The sequence below is a fragment of the Centruroides vittatus genome, unplaced genomic scaffold (assembly GCF_030686945.1).
Source record: "Centruroides vittatus isolate TY-2023 unplaced genomic scaffold, ASM3068694v2 contig_824, whole genome shotgun sequence".
NCBI lineage: Eukaryota > Metazoa > Arthropoda > Arachnida > Scorpiones > Buthidae > Centruroides > Centruroides vittatus.
The window spans coordinates 275,870-296,905 of NW_027122537.1; the positions used below are offsets into that span (position 1 = coordinate 275,870).

General features: G+C 30.9%; 1 protein-coding gene across 1 annotated transcript in view; it reads left to right on the forward strand.

The window, feature by feature from the left end:
- Nucleotides 1-21,036, forward strand: part of LOC136982362 (uncharacterized) — a 54,811-nt gene that overhangs the window by 959 nt on the left and 32,816 nt on the right. Inside the window, exons 2-3 of the mRNA XM_067278835.1 lie at nt 8,309-10,885; nt 13,947-14,108. Of these exons, the coding sequence (XP_067134936.1) occupies nt 8,309-10,885; nt 13,947-14,108 (2,739 nt within the window). The remainder of the gene's footprint in view (nt 1-8,308; nt 10,886-13,946; nt 14,109-21,036) is intronic.

Here is a 21,036-nt window from a genome sequence, read left to right on the forward strand (position 1 = left end):
TATTTTACGGACTATAAGACGCTACAGACTATAAGATGCACTTTAATTTTTAAGCATTTTTTTTTTAATACCTATAAGATGCTACGGACTATAAGACGCACCTGAATTTTGGAGGCAATTTTTCGAAGAAAAAAATGCGTCTTATAGTCTGTAAAATACGGTATATTTTTTCGGTTAAAGTTTACCTAGGGAACCCCAATGGCCGCGCTTCCGGTTGCCATTTTGTTTGCTGTACTACGCACGCGTACTACATTCAAAAAATTATGGAAATTAGTTAGTATGTATAATTTTTTGAAAAAATAATAATTACATTAGTAAAAAATAAATGTTTTAAGATTGTTTTATATTTCATAGCTAGCTGAACTTGCAAAATAAACTATTACTCACGTGTTTGACACTCTGTCATACATTTCCTTTCTGTTTCTTCTCGCTTTTCCTTGATTTGCGATTCCTATCGCTGATGTTTCTCTTTTTACTTGATATTTTTACACGTTTTTTAGTTTCGCCACACGAATGTGCCCTACTTTGTTTTCCCTTCTTACACTCGTCGCTTTGTGGAGCAGCTGGAACGGACTCCGGTTCTTTCCATTTTGGCTCGATTCCGGCACGTTGCATCACGAAAAGTAGACGGAATAAAAACTTACCTATTTACTATTAAAAATAGCAGAAAGTAGCATTTTTTCTTCAAAAATGTTTAACTGGTGGAAAAAAACCACTCGCAGCAGTCGAGCTGTCACGAAAAACAAAAAATTTGCATACGATAGCGTTATTTAAAAATTGCGCCACCTACACCGAATTTCTAACATCACCTGCCGTTGAGATTACTGGAAGCGTGGCCATTGGGGTTCCCTAGGTAAACTTTAACCATTTTTTCTGACTTGAGAGAAGTTACTTTTAGTTAATTTATATATAAATAAATGACCTAAATGTAATGTGATGTAAAGGCAGAAGTTGCCTTTACATCACATCTTTGTCACAATATATATCATATTTCCAGACAAAAAAATTGAAATTATAGTATTCCCCAGAATAAAAATGTAACCAATGTGCTGGATCTGGAATATGTATCACTACATTGCCATAGCTAAGCAATGAAAATCCTTTGAAACATTGTTTACAATTTTTTTATTAAAAAATTCAAATATCCAGTCATATGACATCAACATTCGACACTGTAACAAAAACATTATAGTCTCATATGACACTGATTTTTTTTTTTTTTTTTTTTTTTAATCTCAAATTGCTTGATACTGTATACAGTATATATAATGTTCTATTTTATAATGAACATGGAACTATTTTTCTTTGCCTGTGTAGACTAATGAACATTAGCTTTATTTCTATTCTGAGAAAGACTATAGCTAAATTTGTTCTTAATAAATATTTTCATTAATAATTAAAATTGCATTTGGCTGTTGTATAGATTACTCCCTATGGAATTTTGAGACAGTATATATCTAAACTCGGGACTGAGACAAGTTCAACGATATCTTACTTTTGGACCGGAGACCAAAAATAAGAAAGTTGTCACATTTATGATTTCTTGCCTTTCACAATGCATTCTACTCCATTTTAGAGTTTTCCACTAGGTGGTGTTTGACTGTTCATGCTCCCGGAGGGGAGCTGCCGGCAGGCTGCCCAGTGTTTAATGTCACTAGTTATTGATTCACGGTAGTTCTTGAACAAAAGAAAAAAAAGGGAAATGTATACTGAACTACAAGCAGCGCCACCTAGTGGAAAACTAAAATGGCATAGAATGCATTGTGAAAGGCAAGAAATCATAAATATGATAACTTTCTTATTTTTGGTCTCCGGTCCAAAAGTAGGGTATCGTTGAACTCATCTCAGTCCTCTGAGTTCAGATATATACTCAAAGTCCAAAAATCTATACAACTTCCTTGCATTTTCTAATTTTTGCTATAAATAAACATACAAAATCCCTCAGCATAAAAACTTTAATATAAAAACTTAATTGTATATTAAGGTGTTTATGCTATGGGATTTTTGGTGTTTGTTTATTTGAACTTCATTTAGCTGTATGAGCTATTTATTTATATAAACAGCTCATACAGCTGCTATATACTTTATATACTTTGCTGTAAAACTTAAAAAAATATTATTATAAAACTTTTATATACACATATCCCTTGATTAATGTGATTCATAATCTTTTGATGCTACTGCATATATCAAAATCACATTAATCAAATATAGTGGTATCTTAGTACTTGACCGAGCAATCATGACCCACTAGAACAAATTTTTAATTAATAACAAATATTTTTATTTTAACTTTAATTTTGTCATCTGTAAAAAGTTTTCTATAATAAAAATGAGTAACTAATTTAAAAGTAAAATGAAACTTTAGGGCTGTCTATCTTTGTCAGACAAAATTATACTTGATCCAAATTTTTTTTTTGTCACTTAATGTGTACGGAACACAATTATCACTTTTTGCAACCATTCCAAGTGGATAAAGTGTATAAACAATTTGTCTGTGACACACTAAGCTTTTCTGCAAGTTCATGAGTTGTTCATTGCTTTTTAACAACTTCTTTCTGCAATTTCTCTTCTTAAACAGCCTTTGGGCACCCCATATGTTTTGTATCCTTTAGTTCAAAATTTCCCAAATGAAATTTTGGGACTTTCAAAATCATCAAATTTATGGGAAGATGCTCTTAAGCATCAAATGTGATTTTGAAACTTTCAAAATCACATTTGATGCTTAAGAGCATCTTCCCCATACACACTACACTACATTGTAATGCTATACAAACACTATTTTTTACTGTTTGTATAGCATTATATCCTTTATGAAACTTAAAAAGTGTAATATGTCTGATATTTATTTTATCTGTAGATATTTTGATTTGATTTTACATAAACAAAATATGAAGTAAAAAGTTTTAAAATAAGCATCTAAACAAAGAATACAATATCACATTAGCAATAATGTGTTAAATTTCACAACTGTTATAATTAAATCACATCTCTATGTTAAGTAAAGACAGCTGTTAAAGATGCATTAATTAAAACTTGCATTGTGTATAAAGGGATTGTCACAACTAATTTTGCAGTGTTAATCAGATTTCAGCTTTAAGCAAGGAGTACCTGTATTTTGCTATAAAACTGTTAGAAAAGAATATTATGGATATTTTTGTAATTTAGATCAAAGAATAAAGTGATCAGTACTTTGAAAGCATTTCATATAAATAAATAGATTTAATTGAATTCCATTATTTAAATTGAATATTTGCAAAATATTGTATGTATACTAATTTATATTGATAAACATTCGATTATTAATAGACTGGATGTATATTTAAATATACCAAACTTGCTAATCCAGCCATTTTTTGCCCACCAGTGGCTAAGCAGTCTTTGTACCCTGAACACTGGGAGTTTGGTCATGGGTTCGCGCCTTGCTCGAATGGGCTGGCCACGTGGAGTTTTCTGGGCTTTCTTCACATCTGTAATGCCTAAATAGGGGCCAGTTTTCCTTAAAAAGTCCTCCTGGATGGCATCCCCTAGGCAGATCACTCAAGTGTTGCATTGCCATAACTTAATAAACAAACAAGCCATTTTTTGCACAGAAGGGTGCCTGATTAGCAAGAGTCCCCAATTACTGAATGTATATGCCTAAAGGTAGTAAATGATGTAACCTATTGTCCTTTGGTACTTATTCTTTTTGAAGGCAAGTGGACAAGTAATATAGCATGTTGACATGCAATACTGTATACAGAAATGAAACCTGAGTAAAAAGGAAAATAGGATGTGGGACAAGTCTAATATTATCAAGGAAATTGAGGTGCATAAGCAATCACACTAGGGGAGGTATGCTGGATAAGCAAGAATGCACTTTAATATTAAAATATGAAGTCAAGAATAACATGTAGTGCTCTGAACCGGATTTTTTATGGGCAAGGTTGAAGCCAGCTAAATTAGTAGTGACCGTGCCCACTACATCAAAGCATAAATGATGTATAATCACCACCTGCTATCTTGAAGCCAAAAATGTTCAGCACATGAACAGGGTTTTATATATATCACACTTTAATGTATTCTCATTATCCTGTGCATAAATAGTAGTCCCTATTTATTAATATGATTATTTCAAGTGTAAACAAATGAAAGTTCAACTGAGACTATGGACAGTAAGATAGCAATCTTACTGTCCATAGTCTCAGTTTGAATTTTATTTTTTCCTGTCAGGCATGTGAAGTAGTCTCTTTAAACTAAACAAAATCCTCAAAATAAATAACTAAACCAAATAAATGATAAAGAATGAAAAGAATTGAGTTCCCCCCTCACAAGAGAATAAACTATTAAATCAATCATTAAACATTTATTGAATTAAATTTTTTCATGCTCTTTGACATTGAAAATGCATGTTTTAAATTTTCTCAAATGTTCAAAAATTTTCCAAAAACATAATTTTTATTTATTTATTTATTTATTTATTCAGAACTTTAAAATAAAAATCAAAACTCATAAAACATAAACATAAAATTCATAAGACTTCAGGAAGCTAGAAAAAGCTTCCTGAAGTCTTATCTTTGGATATAAATAAGTTATATAATTAATAAAAAGTGGGAGGGCTGCTAGTTGTTTCTTTTTCTTTCAGACTAAAATATAATAACAAATTATTGATATTAATCATTTTCATTAATATAATGAATATTACAAAATATAGATATAGCTCAGTATTTAAATTTTTTAAATCCAAATTCTCATTATAATGAATGATGTTTTTTAATACCCATTACAATATCCAAATTGATAATTCTACAAATTTATTTAAAGTGTATTTGTGAAAAATTAAAAGTTATTATTTTGATATTATACAACAGTATTGTCTATAAAATGTATTTTTACATTTTTATTGCTGCCTATTGTATATTAAAGAAAATACAGTTCTTATACAATTCTTAAGGAGTACTATAAAAACTTATTGAATTACTGCTTAGAAATACATCATTTAATTAATGAATTTGCTAAATGTTTAGTAATAAGATGTTCAAAAGGTCCATTGACTTATTATTTATTATGTTTAAATTCATAAAAAGAAAAATACTAGTCTCAAAAAGTTAAAAAATATTTAATATACTAACATTTTTACAATAGATTCACCCCATCTTCAGATCACAAACAAAAATCGACACTGAACATTTTAAAATGCAAAATCACTCAAAGTTTTTAAAAATAGAACAAATAGTGTGCCTCAAACAGATTAAATTCAAATATAAGACAACTTCTAAGTATCAAATATAAACAAAATTAAGCATAAAAATAAACAAAAGTAATTACTTACATATATAAAAATAAATAAGATTATATAAATAATTTTCAAATGAAATCATAAAATAATCAAACCAACAATCTATACTAGGAGTTAAAATTAACAATCCCCAATGAAATATTCATCCCTTTGGGGTTTACATCCAGTGTTGTTACTTAACATTGTTTATATTTGATACTAAGCTTTGTTCTGCATTTGAATTTAATTTGTTCATGGCACACTGTTTTTTCTGTTAAGAACTTTGCATGATTTTGTATTTCAAAATGTTCAATGTTGAGTTTATGTATGGTCTATTGGGCAAATCTACCCTACAAAACTGATTCCTTGAGACTTTTTCTGATTCCTTGAGACTTTTGTGTGTGAGTTTGTAATGTTTAATATTATGCTAAAATTTGGATTGATAAGTAAATAGATGTTTTTTAGTATTTAAGTATTATTTGAAAAAATTGATTAGCATTATTTGGAGGAACCAAGAACAAGTTAGAATTTTTCTCATAAGAAATAGTAGGATAAAAATCCGATACAAATTTCTGATATTTGAATAATTTTCAAGAATGCATTATATTCAGTTAATGTTTTATGACTATAATTGGGAATTTAGTAGTAACATTAGATTAATAATGTTTATAAAAGTTTTGAAAGATCTTTATACATATAATAAAATGTGGAGTGCATTCTCACTAATCCTAACCACCAGTAATTATTATAGGGAGTTGTTTGGCTTAACAAAGCTATATATAAAAAATCCACAAAATTTAAAATTTTTGTGGTACCATCTGTTATGATTAGGGATTGCAATCCAGCAGTTTTCAATCCAGCTGGATTTTTGCTGGACTAAAATCATTCCAGCTGGATCTAGTGCAGATGTATTTTTGGTGCAATAAAGTGTTATCTGTCTATCTATCTATTCAGCAATTTATGGTTTTTTTTAAAGAAATAAAACATTTTTTAAAAATACTTAAGAAGCTTTTATTATTTAGACTGGTCACTATAAATCAGTAAAACTTCTTACACATTTAGGTAGTAAACATAACTTTGATTTGGTTTAACACCCGAGATAGAGATAATTAACTTTAAATGTTTAGTTAGATTATAATTATAATATAATCTTTAAGTTAAATAATAGCAAAGGCAATTCTACTAATGAATTTATATTAATATATTATAATAATGTAAGGACGGATAATCAGTGGCTAAGTGGCTATCAGTCTTACCAGTTTTCTTATATAGGCTCTACATATACGTCTGTAGTTATTTATAAGTATATAACAACTATGTACTGGAAGTAGAATAAGTTAAATAAACCACACCTTTATCAATCCAGCAAAATTTAATAAAATAATAACGTTTTCAATCGTTTTTAACGATCTTCCTCAGTTACGAAAAAACAGAAGATTAAATATAGAACATAAAATGTGTTCGGAATAAATATAAAAATTAATGGAAAATGCCCAAGCGGACAAAATATAGATAAATAAACAAAATAAATAGTGAAAAGGAAAAAAAATATAAGATATAACAATGAAACCAGCATTGTCAGTTAATAACATTAATTAATGTAAAAGGATCTCCACACGGTAGACAATGCATCTGCATCTCTATGGTTTCACTCTTCCGTCTCCCCAAAGAGTTTGGGGAGACGGAAGGATTCATGATTGCCATACAGGATCAGGTTATAAATACTAAAAACTACAGAAAACACATACTCAAAGATACAACACTCATAAATGCACGTGCAGAAAATGTCACATCATGCCAGAAACTATGCAACACATCACCTCTGGTTGCAAGCTCTTGGCACAAACAGATTATTTACACAGACATAATCAAGTAGCAAATAACAATACACCAAGAGCTTGCAAAGAAACACAAATTATTAGACATACTACAAATACATCCCACAGACAGTATTAGAAAACAACATACACAAAATGTACTACAACAGAACCATAATCACAAATAAAACAATTTACCACAACAGACCAGACATCACACTTATTGACAAACACAATAAAATCACATACATTATAAACATAGCCATTCCAAACACTCACAATATGCAAAACACATGCACTGAAAAAATCAGCAAGTACACAGAACTCATCCAGGAAATAAGGCATCTGTGGAGGATGGATAGGGTGCTTATTGTACCTGTTGTTCTCTCCTCTACAGGTGTCATACTACACATACTACATAAAAGCCTGGGAATATTACAATTGAATAGAAACACATACATCGCACTACAGAAGGCCACTATATTGAATACATGCCACATTGTTAGGAAATTCCTGAATATAGACTGACACTGACACACTTATTTAATTTTAGTTTTGGTTTGGTTGCTATGCCTTGACTCTGGTCTGGCATAGTATACAGCCACCAGTGTCAATCGAGTATAACTCATAAAACCCATCATAATAATAATAACAACAACACACGTACTAATAACACAGAAGCTTAATGTTACACTTATTTGGGTAATTATGATTTGATGTTAGTCTGGCATAGCACTTGTCACCAGTATCAGCTGAGCATGACATTTGCAACATAATAATAATAATAATTAATAAATCTTCAAGTTATGTTTTTTAATTGTCTTAATATATCTTTTTAATGTGAGTCAATAAAACTAGAATTTTCTTTATTTTAGTTCTATTTACTATTTATCAATTGCTTATTATTACCAGTTTAGGGAAGTGATTACATTAATTAGGCAGCTTCTATTGTATGTAGTATATACAATATGTATATTTTTAAATATTTTTTAGTTTCTGTACCTATTTTATGATTTGCTTCTAAAAACTTAATAAGTTAAATAAAAATAATATATTATCAATTCTGCATATTATCTTTTATCATCTATCTAAAATGCAGAATTTTTTCACCTAACAATAAAAATAATATTTAAAGCTTTTTTTAGTTATATCATTGCTACATTATTCCAATATTATTTATATACATACTGTATTCTAAAGTAAGAAAATTTAAATAAATTTATTACTTTTATAGGAGCAGCTGATACATAAAGAAATTGAAAAAATAGATGATTCAACAGAGAAAAAAAGTAATAAAAAAGAAATCCCAATTAGGGATTTACCAATTTATTCTGATGATGATTCAAAAGCTAGTGATAGTGCTGAGGAAAGTTTACCACAAAAGAAGTTGAAAAAAGAAGAAAGATTTACATTTGAAGCTGATATTAATAAAGATATTAGGTCTCAGTTATTGGAGAGGGCAATGATTGAGAAACGAAAATTAGGTTTGGAAAATCCAGGCACATCTGAAAAAAGTTCTGCATTAGAAGCACTTCAATGTTATAGTCCAGAAACACATACTCCATCTCCATTTTCAGAACATGGTTATGAAGATTCTAGATCTTGTTTTGAACAGTTATCTAAAAGAAATCCAAGCAGTTTAAAAGGGATTAATAAACATCCTTTAAAATCTATCTTAAAGTCTGGAAAACAAGAAATATTTTTAAGTCCAGTAATAAATAAACAAAAAGAAGAAAGTGAACAGCTACCTACAATTCCTGGATTAGGATTTAGTTCCATTGAAGATGAAGAAAAATTCTTATATGGGGATGATGATGATGATGATGATGACGACGATGACAATATGAATAATAAAAAAAACAGTCCATATATTGAAGAGACAGTTTCTACAATAAATAAACCAAATGTAAAATCAGATAATTCTGATCAACACAACACTAAATCAGATATTAAATCAAACATTAAAAGGAGCAATTGGAGTGATGATGATCATGATAATAGTGATGAAAGTAGTAATTTTTCAACTAAAATATATCAAGCAAAGAGACATAGAATTCTTACTCCTAGCCCAGTACGAGGAATGCAATATACATGTGAAGCAAAAGAAAAAGCTCTGGCAGAAAAATATAACATGTCAGATACAATAGAATTAAAAATACCAGAAAAGCATTGGAAGAAATCAGAGAATGTGTCTCCTCAAATTTTGCGACCAAGTCCTGTAACAAGAAAAATTAATGAAAAAAGAAATGATTCAGAATTTAATGATTTAAAAATAGAAGAAAAATTAATTATGAGTAAAAGGAAGGATATTTTGGAAGAGAAATATTCAAAATTCCAAGGTTCTGAGAAAAAGTTTGAACATAATTATGAAAAAGAAAGAGAAAAGTATATTGCTTATGCTCCTAAATCTAATCTTTCTCACAAATGGGAAAATAATTCAATTAAAAAGGAATATAAACCAGAGAATCAAGCAGAGTTTTCTTACATTTCTAAAAGTCCTGCTGAAATTTCTCATTTTTCAAATAGTCCTTCAGAAATTTCACATTTGTCTAAAAGCCCAGCAGAATTCATTCAGTTTTCTAAATCAAAAATGGAATCTTCTAATTATAAGAGTAGAAGATGGGAATCTTTTGAAAATAGTCCTATTAGAGATGACTGGGATTATTATGAAAGACAAAAAGAAAAAAGTGATTTTTTATCAGATGATAGGATGAAAGAAAAACAATGGAATGAAAATATACGGTATAAATCACTTAATAGGAGTCCTGTAGAAAGATCAGAATGGGATAAATATCAAGAGTATTTGCATAGCCCTCAAAAATCATTTGAAAGAAGTCCTCCAATGTCTTATCATAATAGGAGTCCTAGAAAATCCTATTATGATAGGAGTCCTTATATCTCCCCAACTAAATGGAGCCCTAGAAGAGAGGTAAGTCCAAAGAGAGAGCTGGACGATTGGGAAAAATGCTGTAGAGAAAGAGAGAGGTATCGCAGATGGCATAGTCCAAGAAATAGTCCTAGACGTAGTCCTGTTCACAGTCCTAATATTTTAAATGAATATGAGGAACAACGTTGGGAAAGGGAGCATTATGAGAAATCATATTCCTCATCTGAAACTTATAATACTCATTTAACAGATTATTTAACAGCACAAGCACAAAATTCAAGCATTGATAATATAATTGGGTCTACTTCCTATACACAAAATGAACAATCATATTATCCCAATTCAAATATTCCTTCTAATATATCTGTTCCTAGTTATCCAGCTTCTGCTTTTACCCCATCTACATTTCCATCTAATTTTCCTCAACAATTTAATATGTATACCCCTGTTACTTATCAACAAACACTTCCTTATATAAATCAATTTTCATCTCACGTTCCATGCACAGCAACCACCACTACTACTACTCCATCCCATAGTAATCTAAAAGTTATACCTCTTGAAAATGAAACAAGGAAAACAACTTTTGTAACTATCTCTGATGATGAAAACAAGCATAAAATTGAATCCTCAACTGATTTTTCAATGTTTTCTACTGAAGAACTTCTAAGTAAAAAAGCAGAGAAAAAAAAACATTTATTTTTACTTCAAAAAGAAATCGCAAAATTACAAAAAATGCAGGGTGAAATGATGCGTAAAAAGCAAAAAGAAAAAGATGGTCATAAAGATGCTCTTATAGTAGAGAATACCAAATTACAAGATGAAGTGAACAAACAAATTCAAGAAGCAAAATCTGCATTGTTTGAAATAAATAAAGCTTTAACTGCACGTGTTAAAAGTAAAGTTGAACCAGAAGAACCACAGGTAAGAATTTCTCATTTTAAGTAATTCAAAAAATTTTATTTTAAGAATTATCTTTATTTCAAAAGTATAATAATTATTTTTGAAATAAAGATGTTAATCAAAAGAAGTTGTATTTTTTATTTGTAGCAAATGATTAATTGTTAATATTAGAATTTGTAACTAAGTATCAGAATTAATCAGTATCAGTTTCAGCTAATGAAGCTGTGTATAATGACATGAATTTATCTAATTGTAGATGAAATAGGGGAGAAATAATTATTAAGATTAAGATTTTAATAATTTTAGTACTATATTTTATATGTTGAGTATAACTTGTATACTGGAGTTTCTTTTCAAATAGGACATATTATATTGAAGGAAGGGAACCCCTATGACAAGTGAGGCAACAAATCATATTAAAAAGCCTTTATAGTAATCTTAACCTGTAGTTTAAGGTTACAATAAAGGTTCCCTTCCTTCAATGTAACAAGTTATAGTTAAAAAAAAAGTCCAAGTATGCCAGTTATACTCAACAGAGAAATAACTATCTTTACTAAAGAAAATTCTTATAAAAAAATTAACTGTGGTATTGTTTGTAATGAAATGAAAAATATACGAGGTGTAATTTTCAAAAAAAACTTTATTTTGTATTTTGAACAAAAATTTAGCAGGTTCCAACTCCAAGACAAGTCCCTTGTAGACTTGTCTTGGAGTTGGAACCTGCTAAATTTTTGTTCAAAATACAAAATAAAGTTTTTTTTTTGAAAATTACACCTCGTGTATTGTACCTTGTAATTCCCATTGTTTGCGATACAATTATATACAGAACCTCGTGGTATAAATCTGGCTCCATCACAGACGTTATGTCCTGGAAATAACAAACATAACAGTTTGGGACTTTACAAGTGCCGGTCATGTCCTTAAGCTAATCTTAACCTACTTATGACTAAAATAATGTGATATATGTACAGATAGAAGAAGGAAGAAGAAGAGATGTAGGATAGGGGTACCCAATTGTCTTGAATGTTCCCTTTGCACATTGATTGGATCAAACTTTCTTTGTCTAAGTTAATGTTCTTTCTTGCTCTCTCTCTCTCTCTCTGAACATCTCTGTGATTTTGGGATGTTCTCTCTGAAAATGCCTCGAAGACAGTTATGAAAATTGTCTCTCTGTGTGTTCCTAACACTCGAACACCACTTCCTCATGCTCTTGTCGTCTGCCGAAAACGACCAAGAGTCCCTTCTCAACATGTCTGGTCTCCTTGGTGCCTACTTTTCTTGGTTTCTTGGTCCTTGGTTTCTCATTTCCTGGTCTTTTGCTTGTCCTGGATTCTGGAAAAAAAGTGAACTGTTTTCCAGAATCCTGGGAAATCCTGGGGTATAATTAATTATTTTTAAGATATAAATTAAATCTTAAAATCGAATGATATAATTATTTTTCATTTTTTAAGTAACTTAATACAACCTGCAACCTTCAAAATAATAATAATAATAATAATACTGAGTAAAATATGTATAAAAAATTACTTTTGAGTTACGTAGAAATTTTCACAAATAGAAAAAGTTTATTAAAGTTTGTTGGAAACTGCTTACAAAAAAAATGCCTTTGAATTGGGTTGAAAATTTAAACAAAAAATGAACTTAGATCAAACTTCTAACTTAGAAGGTAATTTTCATTATTTAAATAAAACATAATACAAAATATTATTGTGCATTTTTGTAATAAGATTTTAAAAAGCAAAGATGATCAATACTCCGATCACTCAATTTGATTCTTATTTTACTAAAGAAAAGTCCTGCTACTGAGAATGCCCTTTTCGATATTGATGTGGGTGGAATCGTCTTTAATGCATTTAAGAGAAGATGGATGTTATGTGTTTTTCACCCTGTAGCCTGAAGATTTCTAGTTCATTTTCAAGATGTGTTATTTCTTTTGCTGTCTAGTATTCTTGATTTGTCTACCTCTGCTACTTTAATAGCAGCATTGATCTTATAGCCTCATAATTTGGCAGTTCGTTTTGCTTTAATAATCAGGTTTATGAAGAAAAACTTCAAACTCGCATATTTCGTACTCGTTTGTATCCTTGCCCAATTTGTACAACCTGGCATAATGCAGTTATTGAAGCTACTGGGCATGGTTAAAAATTAAGATAGCATAAACACAATTATTCCAGATATTACAAGTTCTGACAAGTAAAGAATTTTTAGAGACCTGTCACAAATATGCTACATATTGATTACTGACAATCTGTGACATGCCATAATAAGAAAAAATTAAAAAAACTAATAAGCAAGCTTAGAATACATTTGTATTTATTAATTTTAACGATTTATGAGTTAATTATACTTTCTATTTGCAAAATTTCCTCAACTTTAACGTACAATAAGAAAAAAGTGAATTTTTAAGAAATTTGTGGGATTTTCCAGGATCTCATTGGAGAAACCCTAGTACTGTACCTATCCAAAAAGTGCTTAACTCTGTCCCGTTTTCCCTTCAGAGCCTTTCCTCCTCCTATTGTTCTTACTGCCCCACCCTATTGGGGAAGGGTTCCATCTGAATTTCTTAGAAAATGAAACAAAAGAAAAGCAAGAATAAAGGAAAGTGAAAGAATGAAAAGAAAATATGATAAAATTCTATGTACTATACAAATGATATGACAAACAGCCACATAACAATTACTTGATTAGAAGAAATTGGCTGTATATTTTGTTATCTTAATTTTATAAAATATGAAAATTATTTTATATATAATTATTACTAGTAGATTGTGTCCTACATACATAACAGCCTGAAAAGTTAAAGGGAAAAATATGTAAAATATTTGCCAAGTTTTAAATATGTAGGATACATGTAAAATAGAAACTTTATTTTTGGAGAGATTTCTGTACTACATACAGATATCAAAGTCTTGGATGTGTAGTAGTCCCTATTCATCACATTCTAGCCATTGAACATCATTGTGAGTCATATGGTATCAAATTTGAATATATATATAAATTAAATAGAATAAGTAAAAATATTAATTTTAACTTTAATGTTATTAGACTGTTTATTATTATTATTTTTTAATATTTAATATAGGAACCATCTGAATCAAGTATTTCAACTGATGAATTTTTAGAAGAAACAGCTTTTAAATTTAAATACTTTGATCCTGGAAATCATTGGTGTAAACAGTGTAATGAAGTGAATTCATCGGTTCTAAAACTGTTTGAGCATCTTCATAGTTTAAAACATAAACAGGTGAATAATTATTTACTTTATTTTAGATATAAGATAATATTGCAGATGTTTGCCAATTAATATTTTTTTGTTGTTTCTAAACTCCAAATGATAATCAAAACTGCTGGATTTTTTGAAGTGTTTTTTTTGGTCATTGTTTTGATTACATAAAAATACTAAAGAAATATTTAATAATTTTTGATTATTATTTAACTTAATTCTTTTGTGAAATATTTTTTGATGCAAGAGAGGGGAAAAAATCATTTTTGTGATGTCATACAACTATGGTTTTTCCATAGTTTCTCATGTAAATTACAGATTTACAAATAATCCTCTAAAAGCTATGGAACAATCTTATATATTCTTGAATAAGCTTACTAATTCAACAATAAATGTAGATGTTTTATCCACAAAGAATTACTAGTATGCTGGATCTCAAATCAGTCAGTTTGTTCAAACACAATGACATGAAATTTACAGAGTGAGTACTTTCAGTTTGCGAGTAGCTAAGGGTATGTGTAAAAATTGCGCTATATAAGACTTTGTTGCATGGTTGCATTATCCAAAAATGATTCATTATTATGTCTAAAAATGATGTATGCTGTTCTGACATCATGATTGGATGTGCTGGAAGAGTGCATTACAAAGCTAAGCTTATAAATTGGTGATGAGAAAATGATTTCAACAAAATGTTCTTAATCTCATCACATCAACCCAATCATGAGCTCAACAGGCACAAAACACACTCATCACAACTGAAAACAGTTGTGTGTTAAACTATAATACATCATAGACATGATGGAACAATTTTATTTTGTTATCAATGATAGTGTACATTGATTAAAATCATAATTATACAAGTAATAAATCTGGAAATTGAAAATGTTTTAATTTTTACATATAACAGAGTGCAGAATATTTTTACAGGACCCAAAAGTTATGTAAAAATTTTTAAGTTAAAAGAATGCTTTAATTTAAGCACATATCATTATCATAGGATAGCATATACAAGTATAAACTGATGTAATGTATTGATTAATGGAAATAAAATTGAAGTTGAATGCAAATGATGTCACAACATTACAGATAATCTATTTTTGTTGTGATGTGCTAATTAAAGGACTTCTTAAGATTCAAAAATGCAAAATTTCTTTATGACAAGCAGTTGTTTTTTTAGAGTTTTTACTGACTTTTTCATTATCATCATGTTGTAAATGTCATGCTCTCATGCTCAGCTGATACTGGTGCCAAGTGCTATGTCATACTAAAGTCAAGACATAGCTACCCAAACAAATGTAACATTAAGCTGTGTTATTGGTGTGTATGTCAACATCTAGAAACTTCCTAACAATGTGACATGTGTTCAACTTTGCAGCTTTCTGTAGTGCCATGTATATGTTTTTATTAATGTTTAATGTTTCTAGACTTTTGTGTAGTGTATGTGGTATGACACCAGTGGAAGAGAGTAGAACGGGTACAAAAAACACCCTCTCCATCCTCCACAGCTACCTTGTTTCTTGGGAAAATGGAGTGTACTTATTGATTTTTTCAGTATGAGCATTTTTCATGTTATGAGTGTTTGGAATAAAATGTCTACAGTATAAGTGATCTTATTACATTTGTCAATAAAAGTGATGTCAGATCTATTGTAATGAATTGTTTTATCTGTGATTATGGCTCTGTCATAGTATATTTTGTGTGTGTCATTTTCTAATACTGTCTGTGAAGTATATTTGTAATATGGTACTTGGGCATTTAATAATTTGTGTTTGTATGCAAACTGTTGGTGCATTATATTTGCTATTTGATTATGCCTATGTAAATAGTCTATTTGTGCTAAGAGCTTGCAATCAGAGATTATATGTTGTATTGTTTCTGACAGAATGTAGTATTTTCTGCAAGAGTCATTTGTGAGTGATTATCATTCAGAATGTGTTTTCTGCAGCTTTTAGTGTTTATGACCCAATCTTGAGTGCAAACACAAATCCTGTTTTTCCAAACAGGCATCCCCTACTCATCCAGTAGTTTGATGCAGTTTTGTCAACGTAGTCCTGAGCTAAATCATAGGCATGCCTGCCATGAAGTGCTTTTTGGGTCCATGACTGCTTAATGGTGTCTATGTTGTTTATGTGTTGAGCTATGTGCCAGGTGCTCAGAGCATAAGTTTAATGATGTATTGTTACTGTCTGCCAGTTATAGCTTTATGTAAACTTGATGTTTCTTGTGAAAAACTCCCACAGTTTCAGAATTTGTTTGTAGCGTAGGTTAACTACGAGGGTCATCCAGGAAGTAACGACCAATTGCGCATTCCCGATGCGCAGATTGATATCGGGCTTCTATTCAAGGTCGAATAATTTCCTCAACATCTTTTCTCAGTGTTGTGTGAGTGCTAGTCGAAACAAGTTGTTATTGTGCATTCTGTGATTGTTAACAATGTGATACAAAGTTCCGCTGTCTGTTAGGTCAGAGGTGTTATTCGATTTTTGAATGCTCAGAAGTTGAAACCTGCAGAAATTTACTGTCACGAAAAGGAAGTGTATGATGATACAGTAATGAATGAAAGAAATGTGAGAAAGTGGTGTGAAATGTGCATGATGTGAAACTTGACCTGGATGTCCATCACTCATCACAGATGATTTGAAGAATCAAGTGAAGAGCAAAATTGTGCAAGACAGACATGCAACCCTGGATGAGTTACACATTTCTTTCCCAAAAATTTCTCATTCTTTGCTTGGTGAAATTGTGTCTGAACATCTTGGCTATAGTAAAATTTGTGCACGATGGGTTCCTCGGCAACTGAGTGACCAGCACAGAACACCTAGAATGGGTGCAGCACTGACATTTTTGACACGTTATCACGCAGATGGAAATGCCTTTCTTGATCAAATTGTTACTGGTGATGAGACATGTGTGTCTCACTTCACCCCAGAGACCAAGCGCCAATCACTCCAGTGGCATCATCCAAAAAATTGCAAAAATTCAAATAAACTCTGTCAGCATAAAAACTCATGGCAATGGGTTTTTGGGATCATAAGGGTATTCTCTTGGTGGATTTCATGCCTAAAGGCACTACGATCAATGCAGATTGATATTGTCACACCCTAAGAAAACTACGGCAAGCAATCCAAAATTGTAGGCGTAGAATGCTTTCTCGTGGTATTGTGCTTCTTCACAACAATGCCCACCCTCACACTGCTGCTGCAACCACATGCTTGCTGAATTTATTTGGATGGGAAATTTTTGATCATCCACCCTACAGTCCAGACCTTGCTCCTTGCAATTTTCACCTTTTCACAAAGCTCAAAGAGTTCCTGGGTGGGAAACAGTTTGGAAGTGACGACAAAGTGAAGAATGCAGTGAACAACTGGCTTAATGAATTGGCGGCAGCCGACTATGACACGGGAATTCTAAAGCTCATGACAGATATGACAAATGTTTAAATAATGACGGTGATTATGTAGAGAAATAAAGTAAGCTTTAATTTTGTAAGTGACATGTTTTTGCTAATAAAATATATTTCTTTAATTTATTAAAGCCAAATGATCGTTACTTCCTGGATGACTTATGTAAGGCCACAGCCACTTTTTTTTACAAGGAAGAGTTCATCTTTTTATGGATGATTCTTGGTGATATTGTTTATGCTTAGTAAGTGTTCTTTTTTTTTCTTTGGAGTTGCTTGAGATCTGTGTGTGTCCAGTGTATAACTCCAAAAGAATAAGTGAGTACAGGGACAACATAGGTATTAATAGCTTTAATAGTATGTTTTTCATTTAAGTGTGTTCTTAGTACTGCATATAATCTGTTCTGGTATTCGAGTGTTAACTTTTGTTTTATCTATGCATGTTCTGTAAGTTTGGCCTGTTGGAATCTTAAATATTTATAAAACACCCTCTTCCATGGATTCAATAATTTTTTCACTTCTGAGTACAAAGTCTCCTTTCTTCAAAACTCCTTTTTCAATGTGTAGTGTTTTTCATTTGTCTAGACCAGGAGTGGCGAACCTATGGCATATGTGCCCAAAGTGGCAGGTAAGGAGAAATTATCTGGCACGTAATGTATTATACGATTTCTGTCTTTTTCAATCATCCTTTCGGTTTATCATCTGATCATTCTTTTTTCAATCAGCTTTCTTTTACATTTATTCTAATTAAAGCGTATTTGTTTAATTTCTTTAAATATCGTTATTCAAAGTCTGAAACTTTGTCACGCATAAACATCTTTAAAGCTAAGTATGCTTACTATATGGCATGTGAACACAAAAAGGTTTGCCATCCCTGGTCTGGACCAAACTCCATTTATATATTGTTTGAGTGTGTGTGTGTGTGTAGTTTGTAAGAGATGATGAAGCTGGTTCTGTGTGGATGTATAAAGTTTAATATCATCCATGTACATGAGGTACAATAATGTGAACAGTGTTGTTTTGTTGTGTCTGATTTTGTAGCCTTATTTTTATTTATTTATTTTATTTTTAAAAACTCCATACATAAAATTAATTTTTAGGAGGGGGGACAACATTAATTACTTTGATTAATAGGTTATATTTACATCAAATGGAAACACTTGTGTATTGATTTATGTTCATCAGAGATGTGTCCTTATTGCAAGAATGGAAATGCGACTTTGAACCAATACATATTTGACTGAGAAATTTGAGCATTTGTGTCTATCAACATTTTCTAATAATGTCATTTGTACTAATAATATTATTTGTGATGACCGGACAGATAGAATTCATGGACTATTCTCCAACAACGACTTAGTTGAGTCCATGTTAACGCCTTGTTCACCGAGATTTCCCCGTAAAAATTTAAATTAATGATTAAGAATAATTAAAAATAATTAAAAAATAATAAAAACGAAAAAAAAACGAAAGAAATGTGTTAATTTTGAAGAAAAAGCTTCAAAGTACAATTTCCTTTTTCTCGCCTATCCGCGAAATCTGACACTGATGAGTCATTGTTTACACAGCTGGATGACCTTGAGAACAGCTGGTGTCGTCTTTCGCGGGACATTCTCATGAAACTCTCGGGAGGAGAAGGGTAAAAAGTAGGGTGAATACTAGATGGTGGTATATTTCTAAATATTTTTTTTTAATTACGATTTTAATTGATATTTCCGACCCCCCCGACTTAATTAAACGTAATTATAAAAAAATCTATTAATTAAAAAAATTAAAAAACTATTGGATGTTGTTTTTGACATCAGAAAATAGCTTTAAATAACTTTACCGAAGTAAAATCGACGCACTAGAAGTTTAGAAGGATGAATGAAGTTCCAGAAAAAAATCCCATAAAAAAACAATTAAGCGTTAATTACGGTCATTAAAGGTTAATTAAAATCGCAATAAAATTTTTTCGCGCGGGTAAAAATTTTTCAAAAAATTTGGAGACTTAGAAAACATTCCAAAGATCAAAAAATTTTTTTCCGGGTCCCAAAGTACCGTTTTTTTGTAACGCTATAAAATTTTGCCCGAGTTATCTCGGGTTTGGACGTCTATGCATGTCAATGGTCGTTAAGGGGTTAACCAATGCAAAAACTGTCTACCAGCTGTATCTACCTTTAAATCCTTTGACCACTTGACATCGAAAATGTTGGGAGAAGCTACATTCAAATGTGAATTAATTTCTTCTCCAATATGGATGTTAAAATCACCAATTATCATGATTCTGTGGGTAATACAAAGACCAAGAATTCAAAATAGAAGAAAACAAATCTAAACATAAGCTATGCTGCCTTAGTGAACTAGTATATACTACCAACACCAAGATACTCCTAGTTTTGGGAGCTGAATAGAGTGATAAACCAATTACCCATCAAATCAGGATACCTTTCTAATAACTCGAAATGCCCTCTAGCTTCATCAAAAAGAAACAAAATTCCACCATAAGGTCTACCTAGACCCAATGGCTTTCCAGCAGGAATCATAAAATACTTCCAGTTATCAGGAAGAGTCTTAGCAAGAAAATTTCCTTCTATTGAAACCAACCAAGTTTCAACAAGAGCCAAAAAAATTAAGTCCAATCTTTTTATCATGTGTTCTAACAGTGTGTGCTTGGTATTAAACCCAGAATAATTCCAAAAAACCAGCAAGTCTGAAAGACAGCCTGAGCTAGACTGGACCAAGCTCAATGAAGTTGGAGATCTCACAAAACCTTCTCTCTTGTGGGAAGAAAAATTCAAAATAAAAAAGAAACAGGGACTTCTATTAATCAATGGCTTGAAATAGAATACGTATATCTCTTGTCATCTATGTACAAAAGTCGTCTTGCAAAAAACTTGGCAACCAGCTTTCCGGTAATCTTTTAAAAAAGTAACTAGGTTTCTATGATGGACATGCGAATTAAATGGAAGATGCCAATTTAAATTTGACCACTCTTTCCCTTCCCTGTTGTTGAATTTTCATTTGAAATTTTTGCAGTAGGTAATTATGACATTTCCAAGACAATGACTGGATACAGTGGAATTTCCAAGCTTTACCCTGCAAACGGGAAATATCAACAATATTTTGCCCTGATAGGTCAGCCGCATTCCATTCCTTAGATAATAAGTTAACAATATAATCCTGTATATCCAACTCTTGCAGAATACTATGGTTAAACAACATTAAATTGCTTCTGTTGGAAGCGTTAACTTGTCTATTGTAGGCAAAGGAGTGTAACTCACCAAAGGAGTGTCGTGTCGTCCAAAGGAAGTTGTTGTTGCTGTTCCAATTTATCTAGATGTGAACAAACTTTAGAAAAATTGGTTTCCAGGTTCCTTACCAAGGACAAGGTTGACTGATTAGCCATTTCCAAGTTGGCAAGCTTATCTTCGATACACTTCAACTGCATCACTACTTCACTCAGAGTAGTCTCTAAGTATTGATGTAAGAATGACATTTCTTCTTTATCCGAGTCCAAAGATGATTGTCTCTTTAATTATTTATCTAATTTTAGATATTTAGCACCTA